This window comes from Neopelma chrysocephalum, unplaced genomic scaffold (genome assembly GCF_003984885.1).
Source record: "Neopelma chrysocephalum unplaced genomic scaffold, ASM398488v2 Primary Assembly neopelma1_45, whole genome shotgun sequence".
Classification (NCBI taxonomy): domain Eukaryota; kingdom Metazoa; phylum Chordata; class Aves; order Passeriformes; family Pipridae; genus Neopelma; species Neopelma chrysocephalum.
Window position 1 is genome coordinate 13815725 of NW_020897704.1, and position 15169 is coordinate 13830893.

At 39.9% G+C, this 15169-nt stretch overlaps 1 protein-coding gene across 4 annotated transcripts in view; it reads right to left on the minus strand.

Annotated features, from left to right (window-relative positions):
* Nucleotides 1-14458, minus strand: part of SEMA3C (semaphorin 3C) — a 114437-nt gene extending 99979 nt beyond the window's left edge. Inside the window, exons 1-3 of one of the 4 annotated variants that reach the window (XM_027679452.1) lie at nucleotides 14343-14454; nucleotides 14074-14167; nucleotides 10870-11010 (exon numbers count right to left, since the gene is read on the minus strand). In XM_027679452.1, coding sequence (XP_027535253.1) covers nucleotides 10870-10972 — 103 coding nt within the window. In that variant the 5' untranslated portion in view covers nucleotides 10973-11010; nucleotides 14074-14167; nucleotides 14343-14454. Of the gene's footprint in view, nucleotides 1-10869; nucleotides 11011-14073 lie in introns of those variants that run through there. The other 3 variants (XM_027679453.1, XM_027679451.1, XM_027679454.1) reach the window with 3 other exon arrangements.
* Nucleotides 14459-15169: the final 711 nt, after the last annotated feature.

Sequence of the window (15169 nt, forward strand, 5' to 3'; positions counted from 1 at the left end):
TGCACTGAATTGAAGCACAAATATAATACTAATAGTGATGGAGAGGGATTTCATCACTGTACTGCAGTGTTGCATGTATATGGAGTGTTTTTATGAAGGAAATTTCTTTGGCAATGGCACCCTGAGAATCTGGAATAAATTTTTTTTTTTTTAAATAGCAAATGGAAATTAAGTCATCATTTGAGGCAGATTCCTGTATCTGCAAAAAAAAAATCAACTCAAGAAAGATTTGCTGGTTTGTTTGTTTGTTTTAACAATTCTATTTGATTGCCCCCCTCCCCCCAACACATCTATGTAAATTACCACAGTAGGTATGAAAACTGCCCCAGTATTGATTCAGCTGGCACAACCTTCCTCTACAAAACCCTCTTCAGAGCCCCTGCATCAGGGTGGTCTGTTCTTCCCAGATGCTGGGGAGATGTTGAATTCCTGTGCTCGCCTCTCTCCCCCAGCGCCTGCTCTAACCCGTCCAGGGGCAAATACACACAAAAATGAAGAAAGACTCATGTTCTTTTTCTTCTGTAAATGCCATGCCAGCGCTCCATGAACCCACTGCTTGTCTTCTGGGTGCTGGGGAGGAAGAATTCATCAGCTAAGGAAGCACATACTGTGCAAGCAGATTCTCCCATATCTCAAAGCAAAAAATGGGACCAGATACAAGTCTGTGGTTTGCTGGACAGACCTGGCTGGTGGGCCAAACTATGCTGGCCATGTTTGTAAGTCTTTTCCTAGCTTCACTTTCTGAGAACTACTAGTGCAGATAGTAGCATATCTGACTACATCTGAAAGTTTCAAATTATTTTTTTGCAATTTTATGCAGTTTAGTTTTTAAGGACACACTTTTTCAGCTGTTGGTGTGAACTTAGGAACATGTTTACTTGAGATCAGGAAATAACAGAGAGGGAGCTTGAAGGAACATTCAATGAAATAAAAATCACGGGCAAATGACTCTTTTCCTACTACACTTTTGAAAATTTTATTTGAAAAAGTCTTACATTTCCAAGTATCCATAAATAAATAAATAAATAAAACAGTGCTTCTACTGGAGAAATGAATGGCTGACAACCTTCTCATTTTAAAAGGACTTACCAAAGCTAGAGAGATGATAAGTTATTAAATCAGAGGTAATAGCATTACAGGCATTTTCATTTTCATATTTAGTAGCTATGTATGCACAGTTTTAATTCCCTAATGCAAAGCACAATAAAACACCTCATGTGGGCTTTAAACTCTTTTGTCTTTGCTGTAGGTTTGTCTGCTTTAGGAAAAAAAAATACAATAAAATTATAGTGCATTATTTTCAACAGTGGCAGGAAGTGGGTTTTTACTCAAATCAGCTTAAAAAATTCCAGCTGCGTTCACGTTGAAGCCATCGAAAAGTCTAAACCTGGGATCATTTCTACATGCCAACTAAATCCTTTTCAGGCCTCAAGAAGTAAATTTTTGAAAAAATGCCAAGCCTCTGCTTGAAAATAACATCTTAATTGGTTGATATTAAAAAAACAGAGAGTGCCATTCTGACAATGCAAGTGCTCACACTTTTGTGTACTAATTTGATATTGTGCCTTGTAAGAGTACTCAACATACTAACACAGAGACTGTCTCAGAGAACTGCAATGAGAGGTATGCAGGTTGGTTATTCCAGACAAGGAAGAATTTCTAAGAACTATAAAAACTAGATGTGTTACGATGTGTATCCTGTGCCATTGTAACACCAGAAAGGCCAAAGAAGTGTGTGATAGGGTTGGCCCCCAGGAAAACACAGTGTTTTGTTCCCTGGCTGGTTATGACAGTAGATATCTCAGAGGATAAGGAAAATCCACTTTCAATGGATCAGTAGCTGTTTTCAAGGAGTTTCTGTATCAGTGTTAGGTTCACACCTAGTAAAATGCTCAGTGTCAACGAACAGAAAACACACATTTACATACTGATGTACCTCTGACACAGTGTTTTGGATACACACACCTTTTTGCATTAAAAATAAATTATTGCAGCATTATAAATACATCTACTGTTACCATCTTTCCCTCCCTGTTTCCTATTACACTATCAATTGTGGGTCCATATATACCATGATGCTTATCTTCTCCTTCTGCTGTCCAAAACTGCATTCACAAGAAGGAAAGAAAACAAACCTCGCCATTCCGAGCCACTGAAATGAATTATCAGACACTTGCCTTGCATATTTCCCTTATCCTCCCTGTAAATTTAACTCTGCAGCTCCTTTAAGTTGGGACACTGAGAGATATAGCCTGATTTACAAAGATGTTAAAAGAAGACAAATGTTTTCCCAATTTAATTGATTCTTAGTTGAGATAAATTGATTTATTCTGCATAACTCACAGTTTTTAAAAGTAAACATATTTTTCATTAAGAATGGTAAAGAGAAATGGTATTAAGCAAGAGAAAAAAAATTCTAAGAAAAACCAACAAATGATCATGAGAACAGGTGACTGAGAAAGCCTGTTACTCTCAGGGAAGGATTTACTAGACGCTGTGTTTTTCAGTTGCATTTCAAAGCAATATAGGAACTGTGAAATTGCAAAGGAAATTCTAAAAGGAGACCATAGTTGAGATGATAGATAGTTGAAAGTGAATTTTAATCCATTACACATTCGCCACGTAATTCTAAAAAAATTTTTTTTCTTTAATTTTGGAATGCCAGTCTGACCTGTTTAATGGCTGAAAGCAGTGCCTGTAACTAAAAGAATTTGGGTTCAGCTGACTTTCGGGTTAGGGGTTTTTTTTAAATAAAAGTAACTGCCAATACACATTTTTTTTCCATTAAGCAACTTGGCAGTCCTAGCTGATTGTGATGTCTCCTCATCCATATTCTAGAAGATAATTTTGGTGAGGCAATAATTTATTCCAGAGCAATGAGTAAAATTAAGCAGAACTGTTCAAAAGTCTGGGTGCTCATTCCCAGACTTTTGAATTTTACTAAATGTTGCATTTCACAAAATCATATTTGCATTTGAAATTTTTACTGGAAGTAAAATCTTCTCATAAAAAGAGGGTGTATTTTATATGAAGTGTTTACTTACAGCCCCCAAATAAAAATTAAAAAACACCCACCAAAAGAACGAAAAACCCAAGCCATTCTTCCTTCCCCAGAATTATCAATCTCATTAAAAATGTCATATAACACTTGGGAGATGGTGGCCAAATTAAAAATTAAGAGCTCAGCCTGAAAGGTGCTCACAGACCAGCCTCTAAGCTCATGGTGATTTGCAGGCATTCATACACCAGATCTGAAATTCACTTTCTCTCCCTAACAACACAGAGTTCCTAATAGAGCCTGCATTTCTTGGGACTCCCTGACAGAACTCACTATAGTTGTGTACTAGTGAAATGCTGTTCCAGAGATGTTTTCTATTGAGGTGGTTGGATGGAGAGTTTCAGAAATTTTTTTCTCTTTTTCCTGATAATGATGAAATACCGTGGACTACAGTTTCTTATAGATAAGATATAAGATGGCAGCAGGACGTCTTCAAAATGCAGTCTTGGAATGTAAGATAAGCATTCTAAAATTATTAGTTAAAACTATTTGTACTGTGTTTCTAAAAAAAAAAAAATCTACCTATAATGTGGGGTATTAGTTGTGGTAATCGAGGAGCCTTGGTAGCACCCACTCCTACAAAACTGATTTGCTGTGTGAAAGTAGCAGTTGCAAATATCCCAAATACTGCTGAACAAAGGAACAGGAAACAACACCTCCACTAACCTTACCCAAACAAGAATTGGCACACTTCACAGTAAGAGAGGACATTCAACATCACCCTGATTCACACAGGTAATACCGCACTCAGTTGCATCCCTGAGACCCCAACTCTCTAGTTAAATAAACAAGGGAAAATGTACAGCCTTCTTTTAACCTGCTGTCTGCTGAGCCACTGCTATCTAGACGTAAAATAAGACGAGTGAGAAGGTGCACTGTGAATCAGTAAACTGCATTCCTAAGGCATAGTCCTTTTCCTGAGAAACAATGCCTAGTCTTTTTACAAGGAGTGTTCTTAAGAACACTGAAAAGTCAGCACCAAAAAGAACAAAATATACATGTTGAGGAAACAGTCAGTTCAAATGACAGGATAAGTTCTTGGTCTATGTATTTATTCATGGCAGGATTTCAGTCAACGCACTTCAATAAAATGAGTAATTATTGTGAGTCACGTCACTAATTACATCTGATACACAAAAAGGCTTGTGCAGCACTACATATCAAAGTGCACTGTGAGCTCATCCAGTATGGAAAGGGCTCACAGAGGAGCTCTTGTTACTGGTACCAGAACAATCCTGAAAAAGACGGGATATTAGAAACGTCTGTGCCATTTTTCTCTCATCACGTTTTTTTAAACATAAAAAGAAGATGTGTTGTACAATAATGACAATATAACTGCCTATATAGGGACTTCAGCATTTGCCTTGGACAGGCAACACAGGGAAGAATTGTAACGTCAGAGCAGTGGAATTGGCCAAGATAAGCTGCTTTCTTCTATGACAAGCAGAGAATGCCAAGATGGGTAGAATCTGTCAAAACGTTCTCAGATAAAGTTTGATTTTTCCATACCAAAATAAAAAAAACCCCAACAAACAAACAAACAAACCATGAGCTGGTTCAGATACAGGACAAATTGACTGAGTTGAGGAACAAAAAGACATTAAAAGAAGTAAGTCATCTGTTAGATAAGAGATCTACGTATTATCATGCAAGAAACAAACAATTCTTCTCAAATTTTATCAAACATGGATGAGTTCTTCATCCAAGAGAAGGATTAAATTTGTAGGGTTTTCCCATAAATTTGTTGCCTGATAATTAACTACTTATTTGTGCTTTCCCATGAGGATACCTCTTATACTAACGGTGGAGAACAAACACAGAACTGGACCCTGTGACTTCAGCTTTATTGCATGATCATTTTCATAACTGAAGTAAAATCACATGGCACAATTTAACTAAATACAGAAAGAATACATTAAATTCTCCTTTCCTGTACACTTATGTCAACAATAATGACAGTGAAGCTAACTCAGTGACACTGCCACTGAACAAGAGTGTGAAAATAAGTAGATTCAATGTCATTTGGCACATGGGATGTCTACTCATGGAACTGTAGAAAGAATACTGACATTTCTACATAATGCTTCCTTTAAAATGCTTGATTTTTTTGTTGTTGTTTTGTTTTTACATTTAACTCACAGCCTATTCAAGCAATTCAATTTCTGTAGAAGTAAGATTTATTGCACTAAGCCTCTGTTTATTTCAACAACAGAGAAAAAAAAGAAGAAGAAACAATAAAGCAATGAAAGAAATATACGGAGAAGATAAAAGTCTAAAAATTGCCCCCAAATACTACAATTTGTAAAAGGCTATAATTTGTAAATTAAGCATTTGTCTTTAGGAACAACCACAGTTGGCAATTAGAGGCCCTGTCTGGGCTTCTATATTTCTGGTGTCCCCAACATAAGGACATGGAACTGTTGGAACAAGCCCAGAGGAGGACCAAAAAGCTAAAAAGAGGACTGGAGCACCTCCCTTACGGAGACAGGCTGAGAAATTTGGGGCTGTTCAGCCTGGAGAAGAGAAGGTTGTGTGGAGACCTCATAGCAACCTCCCAGTATCTGAAGGGGGCCTACAGGGAAACTGGAAAGAAGCTGGAAAGAATTGTAGTGACAGCACAAGGAATAATCGATAAACATTGACAGGGGAAATTTATGTTAGATATTAGGAAGAAATTGTTTACTGTGAAGGTGGTGAGACACTAGAACAGGTTGCCCACAGAGGTTGTGGATGCCCCAACCCTAGTAGTGTTCAAAGTCACGTTGGATGGGGCTCTGAGCAACCTGGTCTAGTGGGAGATCTCCCCACTCATGGCAAGGCTGAGGAATTGCAACTATATGACCCTTAAGGTCCATTGCAGCCCCTTAATATTCTCTGATTTTATGACCAAGTGTAAAAATACCATCTTCACTACTAAAGATAAAAAGAATTTTATTTTTAGTTGAAAGTATTAAGTTTTTAGATCTCCAGTGAGAGACAATTAAATTGGAAATGTTAACACATGGTTGATGTTCAATGCTTTATAAATTAGCATTATTTAAACCCACGAAGCTGTGAAAGCCAGAAATCAGTTAAATTTGAGAAAATATGACCCAATTTGCTGAAAATTAGGCAACTGTATGAACATTCAATATGAGTTTTGCATTTAAACAAAAATAAACCCATGGATCTCTTCTTCCTCTTTCTCTATTTTTTTTGCTTTTAATGCTTTGCTTCTACTTCATTTTGCAAGCAGCTTTCATTCTATGGACACCAAAAAAGATCCAATCAACTATTTGAGCATAAACCTTTGCCTACTAGACTGTCATCAGCACAAAGTCCCCCAAATAATAAATGAACTTTTTATTAACTGTGGTAACATTAACATTACAATGAGGGATTGTTTAAAAACAAGTTGTACTGCTGTTGCTCAAGAGCTCAAAGAAAATGGTTCTCAGCTCCTTTATTTTTCCTTGAGGGTAACCACAGGGGTTGCATTAAATCTTTTAAAATATGTTGACAGTTGAATAAGTGCTGCTGTTGCTCTGGTGACATTTTATGCTTTTTAATTGTCATTAATGAAGCTGACTGATACTTTCTTAAAAGTCTTTACGTGTTCTAGTAATTTTATGACAAAGAGAGGAACAAAACCGTCTGCAAATTAGCCTTGATCCACTTCTCATATGGAATTTTCACTGGAGACAATGGAAGAGTCTGCATGGGAAATATCTGCCAGACCAGATATTTGAGGTAGGAATGCATTAAATGTTCCCAGTAGATTGTGAAATTATCATTTGGTTGTGCATCATCATTCAAATTTAAATCTCAAAGAAGGTTTGTTTGAGTGTATTTTAAAAAAATAAGTACTAGGTCTGCTTTTATTAATTCAGAATTTTATGTTAAAATGGTACAGCCTGACATTTTAGGGTTGCAATAAAATCCAAAAATAAATTTGAGATGGTATGAAACAAATTCAAACACTAACCTGGGGTCTAATAACTCCTTCCTGATTCTGATAATACTCCCACTGATTTGAGAAAGCTTTTTCCCCTGTAAAGACTGAACGATACAGCTCCCAATTATCTGCTCGGGAACATGCAGTAAGAAAGAGGAATGCACATAGTTTGAGAAACTGCAGGCACCATACTTGATAGTTCATAAACAGATAAGGTAAGTCTTTTGCTATGGAGAGAAAATAAACTATGGTGCTTTAATTATGATCAGTGATTTATGTAGATTAAGAAATATCTATTCCAAGGACAAGGAGCCAGAACAGCTGGGAGGAGGGGGAATAGTACACCAGTGCTGTAGAGTGACATGCTGAGTCCTTTACTTCCCCCATCCCAGGTTCCCTCACACCTGCATCCTCCACGGCAACACAGCAGATGATTCCCCAACCCTGCTGCAGCTGCTACACCACAGGCTTCACACCTTTGCAATTTCAGAATCAGAAAAAGCTGGAGCCATCTTTCTTCTCCAACTGCAGTGGCTCTGCAAGTGCAGATGTTGTACAAATATTGATGGTTTGAACCATCGCCGTTGAACAGGACAGCTGGGTCATGTCAAATTATTCCAGGCAAACTGAGAGCCCCTTTGCCTGACTCTCTGTAGGCCCAGTGCTGTCTATAACCATGTATACCTGTGCATGGCAAGCACTTCAGCTCCAGCCTGACCTTTTCTTTCAGCTGAGTAAATGGCTATACAAGGTGCAAAGCAATCAGGCCTCAGGGTTCTGTACAGCACTGCAATTTTCAAGGCACTCAGGGTGCAGACAGCAGTAAGTTCCACACTCACGTCATACGCACAGTTAACAATCTCAGCTAAGTCATGAACTACATTTTAATTAGACAAGGGGCCAGGCTTTTGATTTCAAAAATAGAAGTTAGGGTTGCAGTCCTTCATCCATTGAAGTTAATTGCAAAATCCCCATTATCAGGCTCTTGAGGTATTACCCGGGCGTACTTTTTAATTACATTTGATTCTTAATGAAGTCGATGGCAAAGAGAAAAGCAGCCCATGATTCAAATGATTCGCATTTTTATCTTTCCTGATGAAAAACAGAATAGGTCAAGATACTTGCTGGATTTTCCCATGAGAAATGCTGCAGTGTGAATAAGCTCAATTGACTTGATCCTGAAGGAGCAGGTTAGCTTTGAAAAGCATCACTCATTTTCTCCTCCTGTATGCATTCTACCCCCAAAATTTATGTAATGTGATTGTAGACACCAAGCCAAATCCAATTCAGAACTTGAAAAATATCATGTAAGTATCCTAAACTTGAATGACTTGTCTTTATTGTCTAATGTCATTTAAAACATAAGGAGACCTAATTATAGTTTTATTTTCAAATGATGCACTTTAAAAGAGTGACAATTCTCCATAAAAACTGACAGCTTCTCAGGGCAAGGAGACGGCCAATAACTTGATATTTCTACATGATTTAAAAACAATAAGCTATGAAGCAGCTTATGAAGAAAGTGTGTTATCACACTTTGCTAGAGATTAACATAAAGTTTCACCTTTTTCTCTTTTACCAGTATTCATGTAAATAAACAGATTTATAGAACATAAGTTCATATTACAGGTGGGGCCATTACCTTGTTATACATAACAACCTGCAAACTCTTCTGACATAATGAAAGCTGTTTCTTACCATCTGGAAATCAAGTTTAAAAATAAAACTACTGTTGATATATTATACAAAAATTTTTTATTTCAGACATAGTTCTCATATTATAAAACACATAGTTAATTTCTTTTATTACTTCAAAAGACCCATTAAAAATTTAGGACTTCAAAGTCTTTTGTTTGTTGGAGTTTTTTTGTTTGTTGTTTGTTTGGTTGGTTTGGTTTTTTAAGGTTGTTTGTGGGGTTTTTTAAAGGTTGACTGTTAAGTATCAGGGAAAGTAAAATGCCAGTTTTGAGATCATCAGATAGTATTGCAAGGCTCTGGTGACACTTACTTTACCTTAACTTTCACCAAGGCTAGAGACTCATTTTTATTCATGCAAAGCATCACTTTAAAATCAAGGAAAGGACACAGGACAGCCAACTACTGTACATGATATTTCAGAAACAGGTCTAACCAAGGCAGCCAAGCAGGGTTACAGCAGGAACCAGTGAGGTGAGGCTGCGTCCCCAGGGCCAGCACAGGGCGGCAGGGCTCTTGGCGCCCAAAAGCTCACCACTGCAACATAAAGCTGTCATAGCGCCTTTTAAAGGAAGGAGGGACAACCTCCTTTCAGAGAGGAACAGAGGAACTAAGGTTTTCATTCAGTATTTTTTTTAAAATCCCTAGATTTGGGGTCTTTTGCCCTACGGGTGCTTCAGCGTTTCAGACTTGCAGGGTACCGGTGATGAAAAACAAATCTCTTGAGTCCACGTTAAAACCATTTGCCCCTCATCACGATTCTTTCCCATTCACAAGGCTGAGTAACACAAAACCTGAACACTTCCTACTTCATGGTCATACCAGAGATCAGGGGAAGCCTACATTACTTTTAAGGGCATCAAGCAGATGATGTGGAAATCCAAATCAGCCTAACTGATGACAGCATAACTGTGGCAAACCTGCAGTGCAACACACAACCACAGCCAAACCTGCTTCTGTGCTGAGTTGTCCAGAACAGTTATCACCTATACCAGTCAGTGCTATTTAAGCAAGGAAAAGAAATTCACACCTCTACTTCTTCATTTGGTAGTTCCCTCTTGGAATCAATTCCTACTATTGCTTTTACCGTAACCATGCCATTTTACACCTAGTAAGTATTGCACTCATCAGTTTAGGGCCCTATGCTCTATAACATACAACATCTTGTATTGATCAGTCTCTGGGTGGTATTTGTGGAAGGTCTGACTTGGCAGGTCTCCTTCTGGGTGTCTCTCAGTCTCATGATTACATAGTTATGATCATTGTGTCAAGCAGTAGTCTGAGATACTTACTAGCCATGATTATTTTTAAAGTGATTCTTAAAGACTGTTCAGAGCACACAGAATATTCCCATGGCAGTTGCAGGGCATCCCAACACTAACGAACCACACAAGCCATCCTACTGCAGACAGCACCAGGTGCAGGGAGTAGCAAGCGTCCATAGCTCAAAGACAATCACCAAAAAGGCAGAGTGCTGAAGAAAGTCAACACCTCAATAGTTACTGACAGAAAATTTCAGCTCAAATTTATCAGACACTGTAAGCTGAAGAACACACACAATCTGAAGTGGTGGCTAAAATCAGCATTTAAGAGGAATAAATTACTATTAGAACTAATACTGGGGTAATTGTAGCAATAAGGTACTGCTCAGAACTTCAGAAGTAAAAGCAACTTTCTTTTGAAAATAGTAATTTTGATTGCTTGTTTACAATATGCAGGCATCAGTGATTGCTACAGGCTACATACATCCTACACACTGTACAAAGTGCACAAGGAATGATGCTTTTTCAGAGGACTCTGTGCCTGGTTAACTGTTTTGGTAAACCTTCAGGCAGCCTCATTTTCAGAGTATAAAGTGTCTCAGTTGGGCACTGAATGAAAGCAACTCAAATCATTCATAGCTTCCACTACATGCCATATGCTACCATCTTTCCCAAGCAAAATTAAGGATAAGAAATAAAACCTTTGGTTGTTAGTAAGTCATAATAAGTCAAAACAAAACAAAGTCTTATTAATTAAGCATGTATAGCTATAGGTAGCTTTGTACGTTACCAACACAAACCAAAATAATAATTGTGGATGCAGATCAAAAAGTCAGTTTATACTCAGTTATTGAACTTAAGAGGAAGAAGAAAATGTTCAATCATAACATTTGCTTAAGAATGTTTATCTTCTTTCTTACCATTGAATGTTAGGAACACCCTTGCTTGAGGCTGGGAAGATCCTTTTACACTGCTAAAGTAAATAAATATCCCAATCAACACGTGCACTGCAAGAAAGGCCATCTCTTCAGTTTTGCAACTTAATATCCAAGAAACAAAACCTGAAAGACAGAGATATTACATTACTCTTCTTATACAATTTTGTGGAGCAAAAACAACAGCACAGAAAGATCTGTGTTAGAAAGCTCTTCCAGCTGAAGCCATAAAAACTGATGTAAAGGAGGTACAGCACTTCTGTTTTCTCTGTATGTCTGAAAATGGTTTTCTTCAGCAGTCTTCTATGCTGGCACAGAAGGAGCTCTCTGCCTGTTCATAAGAACCAAGAGAGCCCAAGTTTCAGCTAGGGTAGACTACATCATCAGATTCAGTTTATTTGAAATGAGGACAATTCCACCTGCTGGAAATATAATTATACTAAATGTCAAGGCAGAGCAAAGCAAGGACAGGAGATAAAGTTTCATGAACAAAAAGCTGGCTGATATTTTTAGACATGTCTCCCTCATGTTCAGAGGGGGAGGTTTGGGAAATTGGTTGGTTGGTTGTTTTCTTTTAACATTTGAAATCAAAGGTGCTTGGAAATGAACTTTAAGTTTTTAGTAAGTTGAGCTCTCTAATAGCCTTTAGTCCTTCTTTTAAGTCCTGACTATGTTCATCATGACTTTCAAAACATTGAAACCAAAAGTATTTCAACATGCTTGAAACTGTTAGTCAACATTTGCTTTTTGGGCTAGTTCGTTTCAGGATACTGACCTGCTCTCATAGACTTCTACAGAGCACTAAGAATCCCAGAGTTGGACAGTGCATTACACTTGATACTTCTGCTACTCCTCCTGCACATCTGCTGATTCTACATTCATTTTATAGGGTTTAGCTGCTGAGAAGCCTGAGCTTCTCAGAGAATCAGAAAATGGTCCAAAACTCTGCATCTTTTCTTAGCTCAGGAAGGACTTGAGCTCACTAAAGTCATGGCACTTTCCTAACAATTCTAATGGACTTCGGACCAGATCAATAAAACCCAGTAGACATCAGAAACTGAATATTACATATCTATATCATATCTGCTCCTAAACTGCATCTCTCCAAAAATTGTGAAGTGCAAATTTCATTTCACCTATCCTAACAACTTTGTCAGCTCAGCTCCAAAGGTGAGAATAAAAAACATCCTCATTTTAGGCCCATTCTACTTTGCTGCTTATATATATATATACATATATATATATATTTTCTTTTTGGTGTAAACAGCCCTTCTACTAGACACCACTTATTAGTTCATCAGTCAGGTGATATATTTGATTCTATGGCAACTGGAAGCACTTCGAAAGATACAACCCCTACAGCTAGAAGACAGCACTAAAAGCTATACATCTATTTCATTAAGAGATTTGTTGCCTGTGCAATCATGTTGCATTTTACCTCAGCTCTGCTCCAGCACTACAGTCCCTCCAGTGGAAGCCAGTATTTCTACATGCCTGTTCATTCGGCCCCTCTGAGGTTCACACCTGTCCTTAAAGAACCGGCTGTAAGCACCACAGCACGGCAGGAATGAGCTGTCAGGCAGGGATGACTTTAGGTCACCACTGGTTTGGGTCAGATCCACACCACTGACTTAGCGGTAAAAGCCCCATATCTCATTACTGCCTCTGTCATTCCCGATCCACTCACTGTAAATCTCTTTGAAAGGCTTCTCTCTGCATGAGGACTTCATATAAAGTTGTGGGCGGGATGGAGAGCATACAAGTGACTGCACAGCTCTGCAGCCCACACTGTAGACTCCCCTTCATGATTTGCTCTGGAATACTGAGAAATGCACAGAGATCAAGTAATTCTACAACTCCGCTAATTGACAAAAACACCCGTGTCATAAATTTGCCAGCTACAGATCGGGTCTGTAGGAGAAACATATCCATTCTGGTCCAGTTCCAAATTATCTCTAAAGGTCTGTTAACTAATAAAACGATAGTTGCAGAGTTTTTGCCAAGAATAATTTTTAAACAGGCTGCATGAACTCTAGTACTAATGCTGCTTTGTGGGCTTTAAATTTAAAAGCTTGTGACTAGCCCATGGGATATCCTTTTACTTACCCCTCTTTTAAGAGAGAAGTGGCATTAAATCCTAAAAAAATTTCTTTGTCAGGCCAAAACAAATAGCCAATCATACAGAACATATGATTTAACAGATGCAATGGGATTAGTATTTTACAGTAGTAGCGCTATGCTTTCTTTGCAATAAAGATAAAAAGTCAAAGAGGAACAAGTGTGCAGATTTCCCCCTTCCTTTAAATAATATTGTAGGAAATAATAATAGAAAGAAACCTCTTTCAGCACTCCTTCCCTCCCACTCTCGTGCCTCCTGCCAATTCTAGTGCAATCAGTTACAGGAGTGAAACATTGCTACATTTCATTGCTCAAATTGCAGATCTTCACCGTTAACACAGAAGTGACAGGCACATATACGATTCAAATGCTGAGCAGCATGGTTCCTACCCAGCTGTTAGACACATAAATAATATATGCATACAGTGCCAAAAAGGCACCTCAGGGTGCCTGACATGTGAGTTACCTAATGGAAATAGGTTTAATTTCAGAGATTTACAGAGCTGGTAACTGAATTGCAGGTTTGACTCTTGCTTTGGGCTTATATCCCAGTTCTGAATTTATCTCAGTAAGTCATGATGCTATATTCAGCATGTCCCGTGCACATGATCTCTGCTGACAACTCACAGACCTAAAACCTTGAAAGTACTTTTAAAGAATCTTACAGGACAGACAAAAAGCAGTGTCTAATTACATTTCTGCTCTTACACCCTATTCCAACTGTAAACAAACAGACAAACCGCTACTAAAGTGAAGTGGTGAAGTTTCCCTGCCACGGAGGTCGCTTGCACCATGTGTATTGCTTTTGGAAAGTACAGTATCGCTTTGCTATGAAGTGCTGTGCAGGTGTCATGTGCCACAGGCTGGGTCCTACCCTTAAATCCTGTAAGAAAAATCATTCAGCAGAGGAAAGAAAAGAAATAAAGGAGGAAAAAAAATCCCTACCAAACACAGACTATGCCAATCTGGAAAACATTGCTTAAACTATCTGTGAACAGCAGGGAAAATCAACCCTCGGAGACATTTCACATCTTATTACAGCAAAGAAAGAGAACTTTAAGTTATGCTTACCCGGCTATTAGAGGCACCAGTAATACCGATTTCTATCTGGTTTCTATCAGTTTATAGACTCCATTCCCGCTACCAGAACATTTTAATTCCAAACCTGGCTCATTGTGGAGGGAAAAATAAATTTAAAAAAAAAAGAAAAAAAAAAGGTAAAAAGAAAAGTCTGTCTTCGCGGCGGTTGCAGGGGTACTCCCGTATCCTCCGTACAGTAATCCTGGCAGCTGGACTCCTAAGGCACCGGGCGCGCTTCTCCCCTGCCCGCAATTACGCACCTTAGGAGTGAATGGAGCTGCCGCGCGGTGACGGAGCCTGCGCTGGTTTCCAGTTACAGGCGCTGCCCTGCCCTGCCCGCCGCCGCTCTAGCGAGGCGAGGCTCGGCGGCCGCCGGTGCATCATTAGCTGAGCAAATAGGGGCTGGAGCTCATAAATAATGGCGAGACCACACCCCGCCCTGCGCGCCGGCGGCTGCCGCCCGGCCCGGCCCGTCCGCCCGCGGCAGCGCCGCTGGCAGCGCGCAGGGCGGCGGGGGCACGGGGCAGTCGGGGGCTGTGTAGGGGCGCAGCCCGCCGAGGGCTCGGCGGGGGCAGCCTCCGGCCCCATCCGCGCCCTGTGCGCTGGAGCGGGCAGGGAAACTCGCCGGGAAAGTTTGTGCCCCGCCGGGCGGGTCGTGCCGGGGCTCCCAGCGCGCCCCGACGGCAGCAAAGCCCGGGCGGCCGGAGCGGACTCCGGGCCGGGGCCGCCGGGCAGCGCTGGGAGAGGCGGCGGGGCAGGGGCAGAGCGGGGCAGGGGCAGAACGGCCCCGGGCTGGGAGGGTTTCAGGGAGCGACCAGGAATGCCGGTAGGTGTCACTGTGAAGAGGGAATGAGACTGGGGTGTGGGAAGCGGGGAGCCGGGTGGCAGCCAGACCCCTCGGAAGGGGTTTTCTCTCCCTCCCCCCAAGAATTATTTAATCGATTTAAAACTTGGAAAGAAAATGAGCAAAGAAGAGTAAGCGAGGAGAATTCGAGCGGTGCTTAGATTGAAAGTTCGTTTTCAGAGTTGCTCCAGAAGTTTTACCCCAGCTTTCAGAAGCTTTTTTGCGGTGTAGGAGACTGGGAGC